General features: G+C 38.1%; 1 protein-coding gene across 2 annotated transcripts; it reads left to right on the top strand.

Moving 5' to 3' along the window:
• The first annotated feature begins 298 nt into the window (after positions 1–298).
• Positions 299–18429, top strand: eif3c (eukaryotic translation initiation factor 3, subunit C). Of its 2 annotated transcripts, XM_084434455.1 has the most exons (23): positions 299–480; positions 1874–1989; positions 3086–3151; positions 3236–3425; positions 5278–5403; positions 6376–6427; positions 6554–6681; positions 6797–6921; positions 7958–8203; positions 9086–9227; positions 9999–10124; positions 10521–10614; positions 10695–10882; positions 12450–12674; positions 12756–12947; positions 13903–14074; positions 14164–14323; positions 14408–14473; positions 14612–14699; positions 14786–14951; positions 15879–15920; positions 17692–17742; positions 18006–18429. In XM_084434455.1, the coding sequence occupies exons 2-23, from the start codon at positions 1892–1894 to the stop codon at positions 18080–18082; spliced, it is 2820 nt and encodes a 939-aa protein (XP_084290581.1). In that variant the 5' UTR covers positions 299–480; positions 1874–1891; the 3' UTR covers positions 18083–18429. The 2 variants fall into 2 exon arrangements, with proteins under 2 accessions (XP_084290581.1, XP_084290582.1); XM_084434456.1 differs by lacking the exon at positions 17692–17742 and having other exon boundaries at positions 324–480.
• Positions 18430–19010: the final 581 nt, after the last annotated feature.

Genomic DNA, 19010 nt, shown 5'->3' with positions numbered 1-19010 from the left:
GCACGTGGTGTTCTATTATATTGCAGCGGTCACGTGGTACAAGTCAGATATATTCTGTATTTTTTTTAAAAAACAAAAGGTTTCCACAAACATTAAGCAGCACAACTTTTAAATGTTTCTTGAGCACCATATATATAGAATGATAGTATTATAACGATGTCTGAAGGGTCAAGTAATAAAACCATTTAAAAATATGAAAATATTTTACCGCGAAATATCCCACGTAGCTTCATTAATTCTGTGGAATACATCAGTAGATGGTGAGGTATAGTAGGTGTAGTTCTGCTCCAGGCCACCCGGTGGCGGTCGAGCACGTGACCTGTAGGTTTGGCGCGTCTATCGATTCGCTTCCTCTCTCTCTGGAAGTACAGGGCTTTGACGCACGCCGTCAATTGTGCTGACTAAATTGCAAATCTGGATCTAAAATCTACACAAAGGGACATTACAAACGAGGAATCTTACGTTTCTAGCACGTAACAGGTACGGTCTGTCATTACTTGATCTGTCGGTTCTGTAGGACTTGCGTACACATGCAGTTGCGGTCCTTTTAGGCCTCAAACAGCCGGTCGCGACACGCTTTCCTCGATGTCCACACGATTACTGATGTAACTACACGGCAATCGTTTATTATCCGCCACATATGTTTCTTTTCGCACTAAATGACCTATTGGTTATAGTTTATTTCCATTAATGCTCAGATATTTGGTCTTTAATCTATGGAAGCTTGTTTCCGCCACAGAATAAAACATTTTAAGAGATAATTACGACTTTTTATCTCACAATTGCGAGTTTACATCTCGCAATTCTGACTTTATTTCTCAGAATTTTTAGATATGAAGTCAGAATTGCGTGAAATAAAGTCGCAATTGCGTCTTGTAAAGTCAGAATTCTGACTTTTTTTCTCGCAATTGCGACTTTACATCAGGCAATTCTGACTCTATAACACGCAATTGCGAGAAAAAAAGTCAGAATTCTGACTTTATAACACGCAATTCTGACTTTATGTTTCTGGATTAGAGTTTTTATTAAATATTCATTTTTTATTTTAGCAACTACATAAGGATTTTGTTTTAAACTTCCTAGTCATTTTGTAATTTATGCCGTTAAACCTGTAAAGCCTGAAGAATAAGTAATAATTTCTCTTCCAGTTTATTGAAATGAAGTGAAACTTTAATTCTGTATGTGTTTTGTATTATATTTGATACATATAATTGTGACTTTTATGATACAGTAAAAATATGGAGCTCAATCTCGATGAGAAAAAAAAACACCTCATTTGCTTAAATATCCAATGTGATGCGGATTTTGATGTTATTATATTTATATTAAACAAACTACTTGCGTAATATGCATATACATTTAAGTCGTCGCTATTTCTGTCAACAATATGTCTTAGTCAGATTATATCTAAATGCTTAGTTTTATATGATCAAAGCTCTGTGGTTTGTTATATTATACAATTCAATACAAGGAGGATTATTGAGATCATGTACAAATAAACCTTCCTCAAAAGCCTGATGGATGAAGTCAACTCAAGTTTTAATTACATTATAAAAGTTATTCTTACATTTACTTTAGAAAAATCAGTACACATTTCCCAGCAGAAAGACATGTTTACAATCATACTAAAAGGCCTTTTATTTGTGTAAACTATCAATCAGACTAAATTAGGCACGGACAACATTGTGTGCGACAGGTTTTTCACCATAATTTTGATGGTTTTGATCATTTAGAGCCCTTTGCAATTCATGTATCAAATATGAAACTGTAGGCTTTATTATAGGGTTAGCCTAATTGCTTCTAAACAAAGCCTTGTTGTAGGTTTGAGAAAGTATTATTGACCACTCTCTCATTTCTGTATTTCTCATTTCAGTTTTAGCAGCCGTCTGTTATGTCACGTTTCTTCGCTAAATCCGACAGTGAGTCGGAGGAATCCTCGTCCGCCGATGAGATCACCCCCAAAGCCACCGGGACTGCTTTCAATAAGCAGTGAGTCTGCGTTTCTTTACGGACCCTTTTCACACACTGAATATATAGTAGTATCTGACTTCCATCTCTTTTTTTTCTTCTTCTTCTTTTTGTAAAGTTGTGGAAACTAGAGATTGTCTGTTTTTGATTTGCTGATACCAGTAACTAAAATGGTAAAATATGTCAGATAACCTATTGTTTGGCTGGTAGCTTTAAAAATAAATATGAATAAATAAATAATCTCTTAATATTAGATAGTGCAAATGAACAGTGTTGACTACTAACTTTAAGAATGTTTTGTAGTTACCAAAAATAAATTAAAATACAAAAACATTATCTAAGGATTATCACTACTGACCACTTGACTACCTTATTTTATTGAATTTTTTTGACATTTAAAACATATATTGAGATGATGTGGCAATTCAAATGCATAAAAAAATTGCTAAGTATCATAACAAAGATGACTTTATTTTGGTTTTGGTTTCGTAGTTATTGATTAATCGTCTGATTGCGGTTATTCAATCTCTTCACAATTGCTTGAGAGAACTGCAATAATTGTGCTGTATAAATTTCAGCCACATTTTCCTATCCAAACAAGGGAAATTATATTTACATAATTATTCTCTATATTTTCACACACTGTTAAAGTAAATCACGTTGACCTATTTTTTTAGTATAAATTGTTATATATTACAAAATTCCAAGAAAAAAATCTAACTTTGACGAGAGCAAAACAGATTGAAATAATTACTTATTTTTATGATCATCAGCGCAGAATTCATCATTGCAATTCTAAAGTGCCGCAATTAGTTATAAACAAAGTAATTGTCTTCAATGGATTTATTAAAAACTATTGCCGATAGTTCCACAAAGCAACTGTTATTGGTGCCGATTAATCGGTAAAAAACAAAACTTCTAATGCGCAATCATGGAATGTTTTCATTACGATGGACAAATAGCATTGAAAAAACAAGTTTGTCGTACTCTCCGCTTTCCCGCTATACAAGTTTACCCACCAATGATGTCTTCTGGGTCTGAAAAGCAAGGAAATGTGAAAAGGGGTCGTTGTGTGATCAGTTGTGACGCAGTAGTGACTCTGCTGGTGTCTCTTTAGGTCCCTGTTGCTGAGCGATGATGAGGAGGACACCAAAAGAGTGGTACGCAGTGCCAAGGACAAGAGGTGAGTGTGGGATGCCAACGTACAACGTCAAGACTCGAGACTTAAGGAGCGTTCACACTGACCTCATTTATAAACGCATTTCAGGTTTGAGGAGCTCACCAACTTTATCAAGACGATCCGCAATGCCATGAAGATCCGAGACATATCCAAATGTCTGGAGGAATTTGAGCAGCTGTGTCGAGCGTTCATCAAAAGCAAAGCCATCGTGGACAAAGAGGGCGTGCCGCAGTTTTACATCCGCCTGCTAGCGGATCTGGAGGACTATCTCAACCAGGTCTGTAGATCATACTGGAGCCAGCAGGAAATCTAAAGTCACATGATTAAAGGCCCAGAAATATAATTTCTGTCATCATTTACTTGTTCCAAACCTGTGTACATTTCTTTCTTTTGCTGAACACAAAGGAAGATATTTGAAAGAATCTCGGTAACCAAAAAGTTGATGCGCTCCATTGACTTCCATAGTTAATGCGCTCCATCCACTGTTTGGTTTAGGGCTGTAGTCCGGACTAGAATAGGAAAACGGTCTCGGACTTGACTCGGACTCGCTGGCATTCGGACTCGGACATGTCTCGGTCTCGGCCACTGGTCTTGCCAAATATGGCTTTTGGTCTTGACCGAGTCCAGGTGTCTTTATTATGTTCCCAGTAAGCACACATACGTCGCCGCGATATTAAAACAAAATATTATTGGAGGGAAAGTGAAACACTGACCAGTGGCCACCTAATAACTAGCGATGGGCATTTCGGCTCTTTTTCGTGAGCCGGCTCGTTTGACTCAGCTCACTGAAAAGAGCCGGCTCTTTTGACTCACAAACGGCTCTTTAAAAAATAAATGTTTAAATAAACTCGCTGAAAGTCCACCGCTAGTGCAACGTGAATATTCACATTTTTAATTGTCCATAACAACCCAAAAACTTGCCTGCTTGCCTTGCACATCTAATTAATGGGCAAAGTTTTCCGACTTTTTTTTCGTACCTTTTTTTGTGTGTGTGTGTGTGTGTGTGTGTGTGTGTGTGTGTGTGTGTGTGGATGTTATTGAGCTTGTAGAAGTTTAGCTCTTGCGTTCTTCAGAACATCTCGCTGAATGACATCTGAACATTGCCCGGTGTAATTTCTGACTCCATAATCTCCATAATCTGCCTGACCACACGTTGACCACAACTGCTCTTGGTTGGTCGTAACCCCAGTGACGGGTAGGTTTAGGGGCGGGGTTGGGGTAGGTTATCACATATGGTCCGGATAACCGCATAGTACCTAAATGCCTATTCCACGAGTGGTAGGCTCCAATGACTGGCTGTTTTAAAATATAGCTAATATCGAAACAAAATAATCCAGGCAGTCTCATCTACGAGACGTTTAGGCCTCCTCCAATAGTAGCCTACTGACAGCTGGGCTCATAGCTTGCAGGTTTTCTTAGTGGCAAACTTTTTTCATTTGATTGGTTCAACCGCCACCCGCCCTAGAAAAAAATAAAATATTATTTTTCGTCACGTCATCTGCCCGATCCGCGGGTTATCCGCATCTCTAGTGTGTGTGTGTGTGTGTGTGTGTGAGTTGGCTCGGCCCTCCCTCATGCAGTTTAAACAGAATGTGAGGCTGATCAGACAGTCGAAACGAATGTGTGTGCTCCTTTAGGCCTATATAATAAAAATTTTGTTGTTCTTTGAATTAGTCAATTATTTTAAATAAAATTAAAATCATTCATTATTTCTTTATTACATAATGATTTAATTTCTATAGGCTATATTTTTTAGCAGACTTTTTTTTTTTCCTGGACTTGGTCTTGACTCGGACTCTAACCTTTTTGGACTCGGTCTTGTCTTGGACTCAAACCTCTTTGGTCTTGGTCTTGACTTGGACTCGACTAGTCCTGGTCTTGGTCTTGACTTGGACTCGTCTAGTCCTGGTCTTGGACTTGTCTTGGACTCGACAAAGGTGGTCTTGACTACAGCCCTAGTTTGGTTACTGACATTCTTCATCTTCTTTTGTGTTCAGCAGAAGAGAGAAATTCATACAGGTTTGGAACAACTTGAGGATGAGTAAATGATGACAGAGCTTTCATTTGTGGGTGAACTATCCCTTTAATGCTTCTCCATGAGCATTCAACAGTGTTTGCTTTCATTATAGCTATGGGAGGACAAGGAGGGGAAGAAGAAGATGAACAAAAACAATGCCAAAGCCTTGAGCACACTGCGCCAGAAGATCCGCAAATACAACAGGGACTTTGAAACCGAGATTGTCAGCTATAAAGAGGTACTGAACTGTAGCCAAAATGTTATTTGTATATGAGCATGTTTATGAATTTTTACTGGGTTTCAGCCGGTCCTTAAGTCTTAAAGGCACACTATGTAGGACTCTTAGATCAAAATATTCAAAAACCACTAGAACAATGTTATATATTTTGTTGATTTGTGTACTTCCATTATCCTAAATGTTTCTAAGAAAGTTTAAATCCAGAGAAATAAGCAGTTTTAACCAGGACACGGACCGTGCGTCGCCAATCAATGACATCATACCCGCGTTACCCTCGATTTCTGGTTTTATTTTGTAGAAACCATGGAAACACCAAAGACGCTTTAATATATTATGTGTTTTTTTAGACGGGTGAGCAACTGTTTGTATACATTCATCGACAGAAAACGAATCATTGTTCTATAGCTCAACACAGTTAGTCTTTTTGTCTAAATCTGTTTTTCTTGATTTATCAGCAAAATACTATATTGATCAACCTCTAATTGGTGCGCATTAATATATTAGTGCATGAACCAATTTTATGAATGTATTGACTAAAACGTCTTGAGTTTTTGAAACTTGATTTGCAGTTGAATGTGAATTACCAGCCTATATAATTAGGTAAAATAATCTGAGATATATGATTTACTTTGAGATTGTTTGGAGTAGGGCTGCACAATATATCGAAATATCGCAAATGTATATCGAAATGTCGACGGCTTGCAATAACTGGGGTCATGTACAAAAGACAAAGAGAAAATCATTCACTGCTCTTGGCTGAATAACTTTTGTAGCTTTAATAAGAATCAATATATATTTAATTCATACAGTGAAAACGAATGTTTTAGTTTTACATTTGATTATTGATTATTCAGTTTCTGTTGTGAAATAAACCTAATGTAGGATAACCTAAAACCCTAAACCCCGTGGATTACACTGATGTTAAAATAACACTTTGCTGTCAGTCTCATGTTTGCTTTGTTTTTATTGCAGAACCCTGAGCAGTCAGCTGAAGAAGAGGAGGAGAAGGATGACATTGGCAGTGGTTAGCCTTCTTGTTTATCCTTGAGCTGCCGTCAAGTTTCCATAAAGTTGTATTATGAAATAGTGTATAATGGTGTGTCTTATGTCTTTGTTCATTTACTCTTTTTTTTTCTCCTGTGACGTGTAGGATCCTCGGACAGTGATGATGATGATGATGACGATGATGATGTCACTGCCAAGAGCTTTATGAAGAAGAAGCCTCAAGAAGAGGAGAAGAAAGCACCAGAGGCCAGCAAGTTCCTCAAGGGTGCTCCTGTAAGTCCAAACACTCCACGTTTGTCAATCAGTTACTCCAAAACGACTTTTTGAAATGTTCTGTGTGACTAGCATGAACATGTGTTTACGATTCACCACTTTGTCTTTGTATCAGGATGAAGAGTCAGACAGTGAAGATAATGACACTGAAGACTGGGCCTCTGAAACAGTGGACAGTGGCAGTGAGAGTGAAGACAATGAAGGAACTGCAGCATCACTGGCTACGGTTTTCCTCAAAAAGTATGTGCTTCAGAGCTGTTGAGTAGGGGTGTGTGATGTGTATCCTCTAGACTGCAACCAAAATGGTGGACATAGGCAACCATTTTTTGAGAATGTACGAGTTAAAATTTGAAGTGAAAAATTTGAGATTCGCATCTGAACGTCTTTGCATCATCATCATCATCATCAGCTGCTGCTTAAAGTCCCTATTATAAGTCATGAACACGTGCAAATTAAGACTTTTTTTTAATGGTTTTTAATTGATAGTTAAATGATGAAAACATTTTGCGAACATGAGGTCTCGTGTCACGGTCATTATTTTTACATCAGTGCAAAACTAGGGTATGCAGATTAAGACAACTATTCATCAGCATACACTGATTAATTCTGTCATAGCAACAAAAAAAGATTGTGACCAAATCGTGCAACCAGTGGAAAAGTTAGTCTGGAGCCCTGGTGGGTGTGCTTTCGCTCTATTCAATGGCTCTATTGCTCTATTCAATGGCATTGCAAAGCTGGGAAGAGCCAGGATATTATTTAAATTTCTCCAATTTTGTTCGATTGAAAGAAGAAAGTTATATACTTTTATGATAACTTGAGGGTGAGTAAATTATGGGTGAATTATTCCTTTACCGATACCAACTGTTGTTTTAGTTTCATATTTAAAATATCATTTTATTTTTAACAAATAATTTCATAATTGTTCAATTTAAAAAAAAAAAATCTTTTGAAAATGCAGTGTAAATCCATTGAAGTAACCTCTGAGCTATATTAAACGGTCTGTGTAAATACATCTAAATCTCACTTCAGATGCAGGTTCTGTGCCACTTATGGATTCTGTACATACTGATTTAATTTGATTGGTAACAGTGTCTTATTTATCTAATATCACTAAACACACTGGGCATGTTATAGTTATTGCCAAAATCCTTGACGGAATCGAGATAAAAAAAAAAAATTGTCTATCACACACCTGTACTGTTTTTCTCTTTGTGCCTTAATGGCATCAAGTGTCTTTTAAACTCCACCGAGACTTCATAATCATTTGCCCGCACAGAGCTCAAGACGGCGACAAGCCGGCCGACACCAAAAGGGAGGAAAGAAAGAAGAGACACAAGATTAAGGAGCGAGCAGAGGAGGAGGGAGATGGAGAGGAAGGAGGATGGGAGACTGTGAAGGGTGGCGCGCCGCTTGTGAAGGAGAAGCCCAAGATGTTCGCCAAAGGCACAGAGATCAACACTGCTGTCGTGGTCAAGAAGCTCAGCGAGATCCTGCAGGCCAGAGGAAAGAAAGGAACAGACAGGTATGAAAACATCATCAGTCTGTTAATGAGTTGAGCTGCTAGACCCTCATGTCAGTGTCCAGGTCAGTAATCATTTCATATTGAAAACAATCATATAATTTAATCTTTTACGTGGACTCCAAAGTTTTCAGATGGTAGGACCACTCAATATTCATGATTAATGAAATAATCATGTTCTAAAAAGTACAGTTTTATCAAGTTTATGCACTCGTGCATTCAAGAGAAATTTTATATTTTATATTATTTTATATAATAAAAGTAAATTTCTAAGAACTCATTTTAAATATATAGAACTTTTAATATACGCGACTGTTCAAAAGAATGACGGCTGGTAAGAATTTTTTTTCTGTGTGTTTTTAAAAAGTATCTTATGCCCACAGAGGCTGCATTGATTTTTATCAAAAATACAGTAAAAACAGTAATATTTTGAAACATAACCGTTTTTTATATTAGTATATTTTAAAATGTAATTTATTCCTGTGATGCAAAACTTAATAACTCCAGTCTTCAGGGTCACATGATCCTTCAGAATTCATTAATATGCTGATTTGTTGCTCAAGAAACATTTCTTATTATTATGAATGTTAAAAATGTTGTGCTGCTTCACAATTTTTTTCCTTTGGATTCTTTTAATCGAAAGTTCAAAAGAATAGCTTTAATTTGATATATAAATATTTTGTAACATTATAAATAATTTACTCTCACTTCTGATCAATTGAATGTGTCCTTGTTGCATAAAAGTGTGTTTTTCTTTGGAAAGAAATTCTTACTGACCGCAAACTTTTGAAAGGTCGTTTAGCTCCTCAGCTTGTCATTTTTACATGGTAAAAAAATTAACGGACATAAACACAACAAAAATGTATTTGTTCTCTTGTCATGCAGAGCTGCTCAGATCGAGCTCCTTCATGCTTTAGCTGGCATTTCTAATGAGAATAACCTCGGTGAAGGCATCCTCGTCAAGATTAAGTTCAACATCATCGCCTCCCTATACGACTACAACCCAAACCTAGCCGCCTTCATGAAGGTGAGAAGCTCTCTGGCGTGCTGACGGTATTACATTAGAATTTTCTGATTTCTTTAGTGTGTGATGTTGCTCTTTGAACATGAAAAAGTACACTGCGCTTTTAGGGATGAGGAGCTTCATAGAGACAGGAACTAAACAGAGCGATCCTGACAGACTGTGAAGAGAGGTGCTGCAATATATGTGGGAAAATGTTTTTTTTTTCAACTTTAAAGGAGTAATTCACTTTAAAATTAAAATTAGCCCATGATTTACTCGCCCTCAAGCCATCCTAGGTGTATATGACTTTCTTCTTTCAGACGAATACAATCGGAGTTATATTAATAAACACCCTGACGCTTCCGAGCTTTATAATGGCAGTGGATTGCAACCATCAGTTTTAAGCTAAAAAAAAGTGCATCCATCCATCATAAACAAACTCCACAGGGCTCTACGGGGTTAATAAAACCCTTCTGAAGCGAAGCGATGGAGTTTTTGTAAGAAAAATATTCATATTTAACACGTTACAAAGTGAAATTCCAGCTTACGTCTGTACGCAGTCTACTTGCGCCTAAAGCGCAACTTGTGATGTCGGAAGTAGCGTAGCGCGTCATGGTGTAGCGTAAATATCAGCAGTACGTAAAAATCAGAGTATGTGCCCATCATACACTACACGATTTTATGCGAAATGTGGCCAAAATCTGCAGACTGACTGCAAATCGGGGCAAGAATATGTGCAAAAGTGGCCTAGTGTATTCCAGTCTTTACATTATGCCCCGTTTCACCCTTCTTTAGGTGGATATGTGGAAGAAGTGTCTGGACTGCATCGACGAGCTGCTGGACATCCTGTTCAACAACAACAACATCTTCATCGGAGAAAACATCATCGAGGACAGCGAGAACCTGGCCATTTCTGACCAGGTTAGTATTACATGTCACATGAACAGAATTTCATGCAAATTTTTTACCAATTACAAATGTAATGTAAACTAATATTTTAGTTTACATTACTTTTGCAATTGGTAAAAAATAATTTTAATTTTTGTAATTTTAGTCTTTAATTTCTTCATTTTCAAACTTTAACCTATCGCAGCATTTGCGGTTTGATAATTGCACTAAGCCATGTCACTATTTTGGTTTTATTTCGATTAATTTTGCAGCCCTAATTGGGACTTTCACATGAGGGAGAATGTTTTCCCCACATTTCAAGCAGTGCTTTATACACTGCTACACTTTTGACAATGGGCCTTTTTAGCTTGTGTAATTTAGTTGATGTGACCAGTAAGGCTGTTTATGAACTGCGTTTCCTCTCTTCAGCCGTTCCGAGTACGTGGCTGTATCCTGACTCTGGTGGAGCGGATGGATGAGGAGTTCACCAAAATCATGCAGAACACAGACCCTCACTCTCAGGGTGAGTACAGACAGATTTCAACCTCTGCGCTCCTTAGGACCGCGTGTGTCGTGATAAAGCTTCCTCTCACACTCTTGCAGAGTATGTTGATAACCTGAAGGACGAGGGCCGTGTGTGTGGCATCATTGACCGCCTGCTGCAGTATCTGGAGACTAAAGGCAGCACGGAGGAAGTGTGTCGCGTCTACCTGCGCAGAATCATGCACACGTACTACAAGTTCGACTACAAAGCCCACCGTCGAAGCCTGGGCCTACAGGGAGAGACAAAGGTGAGTGTCACGCCATCGATGGAGAAAGATGTGGAGCCAGTAGGGGTGTGTGATATGTATCATCTAAGATAATATCATAATTGTTGTTTTAACAATGTGGAGGATGACAATGTTGTGTATGTCTCGCACCTGCAAAAAACAAACAAAAACATTATGTAGCCTAGAAGAATGCCGTTACAAAGATACAGCAATAATGTCCGTTTATGAGTTTTCGTTTTATACTTCTATGTAGGGGTGTAACGATACCCTAATTTCACGATTCGATACATATCACGATACTGAACTCACGATACGATATTATTGCGATACTCCAAGACATATAATAAAAGGTTAAGAAATTTTTTACTGTTGATTAAATGCTACAGTTGATATAACATTGTGGGTGTAAATGAGTAGGTTTGGACAATAGAGACACCAGAATAAATATATTCATGATTCTGAACCTGAAAATACAGAATTATTTTACACGAATATGCTTGCACTCTGTCACTGACTAGATATATTTAAAATAATGTAGGTCACTTTTACTGGTAACATAAGACTTATCAGGACCCACTAATATTCCCCCATTATTATACATTATATTCAACATAATATATTGTAGTTTAATGTAGTACTGACTCTGAAAACTTCAATTTTTTTCTCACAGGGTAATTTTTATTTTGGGTGAACTATCCACAATACATATTGTTGCATTTTTGTATTGCAATATATTGTGACACGATATATTGTTACACCCCTACTTCTATGTGAAATCCATCTTATTTTTGATGTAGGCATGCGTGGACATTTGCAACTTCACTCTGGGTACCATTCACTTCCATGTTACTTGTGCAAATGCTGCTTTTTATTGCAAACTGGTATTTATTGTGTTTGCTTATCATTATCATTATATCATTGTTACAGAATGAATCAGCATTTTTGAACAAATTGTATGATTCACAGTTCCTGAATTCAGAACGGCATTAGTATACTACTCGCACAACATTTACCCTATCTTTCTATGGCAGTAATACGCTAGTATGCGGCTCCGAATTCAGCAAGTCACTTGCTTTGTTCCTCAAATTAATCAGGTGTTTGAACTAATAGGTTGAATAAATTACAGTGATCCTTTAATTTAAAAAAAAAATCCTTTTCAGTATTCAAAATATTATTGTACTTGCAGTGTAAAAACATCTAAATACTGCTTTAGAAGCAGCTTCTCTGCCACTTTTTTGTTTTATTTGATTGGTAACAACCTATAGTGTCTTATTCTATATGAATTTGATTAATTGTAAGAATTGAACACATTAGATTATGCATATGTCTAAGAGCATTGCTCTTATAAAAATGCCCCTGGAAATAAATTTAAGGTGACAGTAATAAAAAACTATGTTTCTGTCAGTGCTGGGAACTGACCACCGCACAGAATAGAAAGAATATGACAAGCCTCAGGAGTCTCGCTATAGACAAAAGCCCAGAAATAGAGATTTATTTTGTCAGTATCACACACCCCTAGGAACCAGATGGTTCCAGCTAACTGGTCCACTCATTCAGACTCCTAACCTCAGGTCTCTTTGTCCATTAGTCTGAGCAGGATCAGGAGGAGAGCGAGGGAGAGGACAGTGCAATCATCATGGACCGTTTGTGTAAGTTTATCTACTCCAAAGACCGCACGGACCGCATCCGTACCTGCGCCATCCTGTGCCACATCTACCATCATGCCCTGCACAGCCGCTGGTACCAGGCCAGAGACCTCATGCTCATGAGCCACTTACAGGACAACATCCAGCACGCCGACCCTCCTGTCCAGGTTCACACACGCTTTCTCTCTGAAGAACAGTTGGTTTGTGTGATTTGAGAGTTTCCTCACTGAACTTGTCTCATCTCTTAGATCCTGTACAACAGGACCATGGTGCAGCTGGGCATCTGTGCTTTCCGTCAGGGCATGATCAAAGACGCCCACAACGCCCTCCTGGACATCCAGTCCAGCGGCAGAGCCAAGGAGCTGCTGGGACAGGGACTCCTCATGAGGAACATGCAGGAGAGAAACGCTGAGCAGGAGAAGATCGAGAAGAGGCGACAGGTACTGCCACATCACACCTGACAGTTCGCTCTTATGAAATCAATCACTGCAGTGGCTCATGGTCAATATATGATTGAATTTGTTTACTTTAATGCCTGACATCCTACAAGGGCTGACTTTTTTTTTTCTTTTTTTGTAAGGGCAGTTGTAAGGGTTTCTACAAGGGCTGTAACATTTTGTATTTAATAGTTTGGACTGTTAATTTTAACATGTATAATAATGTACAAACTGACAGGGTTCCCTGTATAGAGTAAAGTTTTAGTTGGGATTTTCTTTCTTTAGAAAAATTGTGCTGTACCTGAGAAAACAAATCAATATTGCATCAAGTTTGGAATATAATCGAATCAAGATCTTCCAAATCGGTTTGTGAAACCAGACAATAACCAGCTCTAGGTTCTATATAGAAAGTTTAGCCAGTAATTAAATTTAGTAGCTGTAGTGAAAATATGCTCTTTGGTTGTGGCTGATATTATGAACATATATTATATACCATTTTGCCTGCTTAAAAAGCCCACAACACTGCCCTAAAATGGCAAAACACCTGAAGTATACATTTATGTAAGTAATTATTGTCAAAATTCCATTATAACCAAAATTCTTTTAGACGTATTAAACTCATCAAAATAATCAAACTTACCAATATCATTCATCCCCAATTTTGATGCTTGTAGCTGGGTAAATTTGATGAGATCGAGGTTATGTTGGAGGATAGGTTTGTACATCAATTGAAAATCCAAATAATTGATATATTCAGTCTTCAAAAAGTACCTAAAGACTTTGCAAAATAATAATAATAATCCAAGTTTCAAGTTTTATTCACAAATGGACATTCATCAATACACATGCATGGAGCACATCAAATATGGAAAATGGATATGAGGGTTACCAAGTGATTAAAGTTTTCATTTATGGATGAACTGTGACTTCAATGTTTGTCGTATTGTTTTTTTTTAAGGTGCCGTTCCACATGCACATTAATCTGGAGCTCTTGGAGTGTGTGTACCTGGTGTCAGCCATGCTGCTGGAGATCCCTTACATGGCGGCGCACGAGTTTGATGCCCGCCGCAGGATGATCAGCAAACAGTTCCACCACCAGCTGAGGGTGGGCGAGAGACAGCCACTGCTGGGTGAGTGAGAGAAAGAAGAGAGGAGAGATGGGAATCAGCTTTTAATCTCAGTAATGCGAATAACCTCTCTATCTCCATGTCCTCCTCAGGTCCCCCTGAGAGCATGAGGGAGCACGTTGTGGCCGCCAGCAAGGCCATGAAGATGGGCGACTGGAAAACCTGCCATTCCTTCATCATCAACGAGAAGATGAACAGCAAAGTGTGGGATCTGTTCCCAGAAACCCAGTGTGTGCGGGAAATGCTCGTCAGGTACAGACTTGATGCTTGACGTCATTTTAGCATCATTCACATTTAAACTCAATTAACTTTTGGTTGTGTTTTCTGAACCTACAGGAAGATCCAGGAGGAGTCGCTGCGCACTTACCTTTTCACCTACAGTAGTGTGTATGACTCAATCAGGTACATGTGATCAACACACAGCCTAGTGCTATATTCATGACCAGTATTGGCTATCATTTACAAAAGATGTCAGTTTTTTTATTTCTGCCTGAACTGATTTTGCAGCTCTTCATCACTTTCTTTCTCTCTGTTCTACAGTATGGCGACTCTGTCAGAGATGTTTGAGTTGGAGTTACCCACAGTGCACAGCATTATCAGCAAGATGATCATCAATGAAGAACTCATGGTAAAAGAAAAACAACCAGTTTCACCCTCACTATTCCATCCGCTATCCATACTGGCACCTTTATTCATATGTGTGTCGTCTGTCAGGCATCTCTAGACCAGCCGACTCAGACAGTGGTGATGCACAGGACGGAGCCCACATCCCTGCAGAACATGGCCCTGCAGCTCGCCGAGAAGCTGGGCGGCTTGATGGAGAACAACGAGCGTGTCTTCGACCTCAAACAGGGCGTCTATGGAGGCTACTTCAACAGAGGTACATGACATGCTCGTTTCAGGAAAAACAAGACTTGATTAAAGATCATGTTCATATAAAGATCATTTTATGTTAAAATTACCATATGTAAGGAATAAGTGACAACTTATTTCTTTAAATTTAATGTAATTTTGTTATAATTTAATTAGTAATGATGACTACATTTACATGCGTCCTCATAATGCGATTATAATGGGATTTTGGCAATATTGAGATTAAACTTTACCTCGTGTAAACAACACTAATGTGATTAAGCTCATAATCGTATATCAATAATCGCATCAAACCATGTGGCGTACGCCTATGTTATTTGCTGTGTTTGCCATGTTTATCAGAGCGCAGAATAATATCCAATACGTCCATAGAAATGTGTTTTGCATTTGATTTAAGTGGATTAAAACTGGCCAGTAACACCTACTGTATCTTTTGTGCTTTGGGGTATGCGAATAATGGCGGTAACAATAACCACACTTCTTGGCAAATCATCAGAATTATGAAAATTGCATGTAAACAGGAATGTTTATTGTAAAAATGATTTAAAACGCATTATTGGTCCACATGTAAACAGTCGATGAATTATAGAAAAATAATATATTATTTACTGATAATTATAAGGAATTTTTATTATTTGTACATAATAATATAATATTTAATTAGGGTTTATTCAGGTTTAATAAATTAAGATTTGTTTTGTTTTGAAAAAAGCCTCTTGTGCTCACAATGGCTGCCTTTAATAAATATATTCAAATAGACTGAATTTTTAATCAGAGTAATGATGCTAAAAATTCAGCTTCACCATCAAATAAATAAATTACATTTTGAAATATATTAAATATGTTGAAACATTTTTGATATATATATATATATATATATATATTTATCCCACCATAATTTCACATGACTTAAACCTCTCTTTCTCGCACACAGATCAGAAAGGTGGTTACCAACAGAAACAAGGCTACCAGAGAGGTAATTATCATTTACGAAGCCATTTGAACACTCAACCATGAAAGAATATGTCAGTTTAGGGGTGTAACGGTACCGTCACAGTTTGGGGCATACAGTCAGGCGATGAATACAGTCAGTCACAGGTGATCCACACTACAATCCAGAAGCAGGTGCCCGCAGAAATGCAACGCTGTTTGCTAACCGCCACAACAGAAATAAGAGCAAGAGAAGAAGAGACGATCTACTCACCAACACAAAACTAGAGTTCAGATGACACGCGAGAGCTTGCTAGTAGTCTACACGCTGATTTCTGCTGTTATAATGAGGGGGGGTGGTGGACATCATCCAAATGTGCCAGTCACTGGAGCTAGGCAGAAAAAGACGACAAGTGTGCAAAAACTAAACTAAACTTTGTAATTTTATAACACGTGATGCTTTTCAGTTTTGAAGCTGATCGTGACCAAATAACAAAAATATGACCTAAGCAAGAGTGCACACATTCTGTTTACTGCTTAGTGCTTAAAGGTACAATATGCAACTTTTTTTGCTTTAAAAATAGCAAAAATCACTATATCTATGTTATATATGTTTTTTTAGTTGTGTACTTACATTATCCCGACTGTTTCCAACAACTTTCAAACCAGGAGAAATTTGTAATTTAATTCGAAGACACGTCACGTTTCTTTATTTCCGTTTTGTCGCCGTCAATGGCGGCATATCTGCGTTGTCCCTGCTTTCCGCTCGTACTGCCATAGCAACCAGAGCCCTCTGATAGTAACCAAGGCGACTGACGTGGACAACTGTGTAGTTCGCAATGTCTATTTGCACGCTGTTGTTTCGTTCAAACATTATGGACCATGGCAAGCAGACTTTGGATAACTAAAACGAGAATCAGTGTCAGCGCGGTGTTTTCGAGATGCCGAGAGCTCCCATAGACAGTATATAAACGAGAGCTCCACGTCCGAGACTTCGACCGCTCCTACATGTACTTTATTAAACAGGTGAGCACATTTACATAAAACTAATCAATGTTATATAGTTCAACAATGTTAAAATGTTAGAATATGATCTGTATGTTATTCTAATGTTGATCTAGCTTACTGCTAGTCTCATACAGACAAACTAACACCAAGTGAAACAGCGCTGCGTTACCTCACAAGTTTAATTTGTCTAATAAACTGACCTGTGAGTAGTAATTCTGCACTTGCGTGTAGTTCGGTAGAATGAAATGTCCTTATTCCTTTTATATCCGCGGGACTCGCGTCGCGTGTGGAGCTGATAGCTGTCATTTAGCAATCCCGACCTGCTTCATATCACAGTCATGATAAAAACATTCACTCATCCATAAACATTATTAGATCGGTCGGCTTGACGTTGACGACAAGATCCATAATTCTTAGCAAATGTCGCGTCATCAAACTACGCCTTTGTTATTGTAAGAGGTTAGCGACGAAAAAGATTACATACTGTACGTTTAATACACTAAAGGCTGTTCTGTAGCAACTACCTCAGGGGAGATGTAATGCCTGTAGTTGGACAAACTGTGATTTGCAAAAAGAAACCTAGCATTGGGTATTTGTTGCTTTTTCTTGTACCAAACTCTTATCAAACATGTGACCCCAAAAGGTCTTGTGACTTGTGTACCGTTACACCCCTAATGACAATCCATACACACTCGTGCTTGTCGATTGTGGTCACTTGACGCGGCTGCTGTGAAATGTTGCTGAAAAAGTGTGTTGAAGTGCTTTTGTGGGTGAAAGTGCTTGTCCTCTAAACACTTTTCACTATGCAGCTGGAGACCAGAGGGGAGGTTACCAACAGAAGCAAGGTGGTTACCAACGAGGTGGTTATGAACATGTTAAATCATTAATCTCTTCATCTTACTCACCTGTTCACTCATTTCTACCTTCACCAATGAATGCGGTGGCAACTCTCCATCTGGTTGTTCTAAGGCCCCCTTTACTTTTTCTTGCTCACTATCTTGTTCTTCCTTGAGAAACTCAAAGCAGCTTTAGTGTAAACAAGTGATATGAACAGTAAATGCCACATATATCACTTCTGAAGTTCAATATCGCCGTCTCTTTCTGCTCTCTGTCACTGCTATAGATCAGAAAGGAGGTTACCAGCAGAAACAGAACTACCAGCGAGGAGGATACAGGAACCAGAACCAGAGCTCATACTGATCCCAGTGCAGCCTGTTCAAACACGGCTTCATTCCAGAACCAGACTGCGGGTTCCTCTGCTTTGCTCTTCATCCACAACTCCAGATCTGTTGCATTACATCAGCCTTATTGCAGCCTCAGACTTGTTTTACAGTGCAGATAACACCAAAACATATAAACCCGCTTTTATTGTCAGCGCATAAAGTGGCACCACAATTACCATGTTTTTCTGTGTACTTGAGTATTATTTGAGTACTTGAGTTTACAGTGTCGAGGGTTCTGGAGTAGCAGTTATGGAGATAATATGAAATATCAAGTTTTTTTGTGGTGAATTGTTGAATTAATAAACATTATTCAGTCAAAACGAAGTAGAGTTTCCGTCAGTCATTTGTGTTGAGGTTTCAATCTCATGCACTGGTTTATTGCAACAATATTATCTTTCATTCTTCAGTATGCTGAATTAAGGTGCGTCACATTAGCATGAAAGGTCTCTTGTATATGTGTAGCTATATATGAAGCACAGCTCGCACAGAATTCACTTTCAAGCCAAGCAGTTTAATGTTGGTCAATGCGATGATTCCTGTTGAAATGACTGGATTTCGCATGCAAATATTCACAGAACATTGGCATATATTTCAAGCATCGTGTGTACCGTTTCAGATGAAAATGATCTGTAAACCTGTTTAAGAATGTTCATTTGCAATAAATGCTTTGATAAAGCAAACATGAAGTATTGGAAGAAACCACTCTACCGTTGCTTGAAAAAGTCACCTGTCAGTCTATGGAAGTCCATTTCTGCCACAAGAAAAAAAAAATGCATTTGTAAATTGTAGTCGACATACAAAGTCATATTTATGAGATTAAGTCAAATTGACAAAATTGCGATGTCATTATGTGGACTTTTTATCTCAATTTTGACTTAGGCTTACACTGCAAGTAACGTGAATGC

This window comes from Rutilus rutilus, assembly GCF_951802725.1.
Source record: "Rutilus rutilus genome assembly, chromosome: 16".
NCBI lineage: Eukaryota > Metazoa > Chordata > Actinopteri > Cypriniformes > Leuciscidae > Rutilus > Rutilus rutilus.
Note: the sequence above shows the minus strand (reverse complement) of the source record. Positions and strands in the feature narration are given on the sequence as shown.

Coding starts and splice junctions, on each gene's coding strand:
- eif3c (XM_084434455.1), top strand. CDS start 1,892: ATGTCACGTTTCTTCGCTAAATCCGACAGTGAGTCGGAGGAATCCTCG. Junction 14,075..14,163: donor CGAGAGACAGCCACTGCTGG/GTGAGTGAGAGA, acceptor TGTCCTCCTCAG/GTCCCCCTGAGAGCATGAGG. Junction 17,743..18,005: donor GCAAGGTGGTTACCAACGAG/GTGGTTATGAAC, acceptor TCACTGCTATAG/ATCAGAAAGGAGGTTACCAG.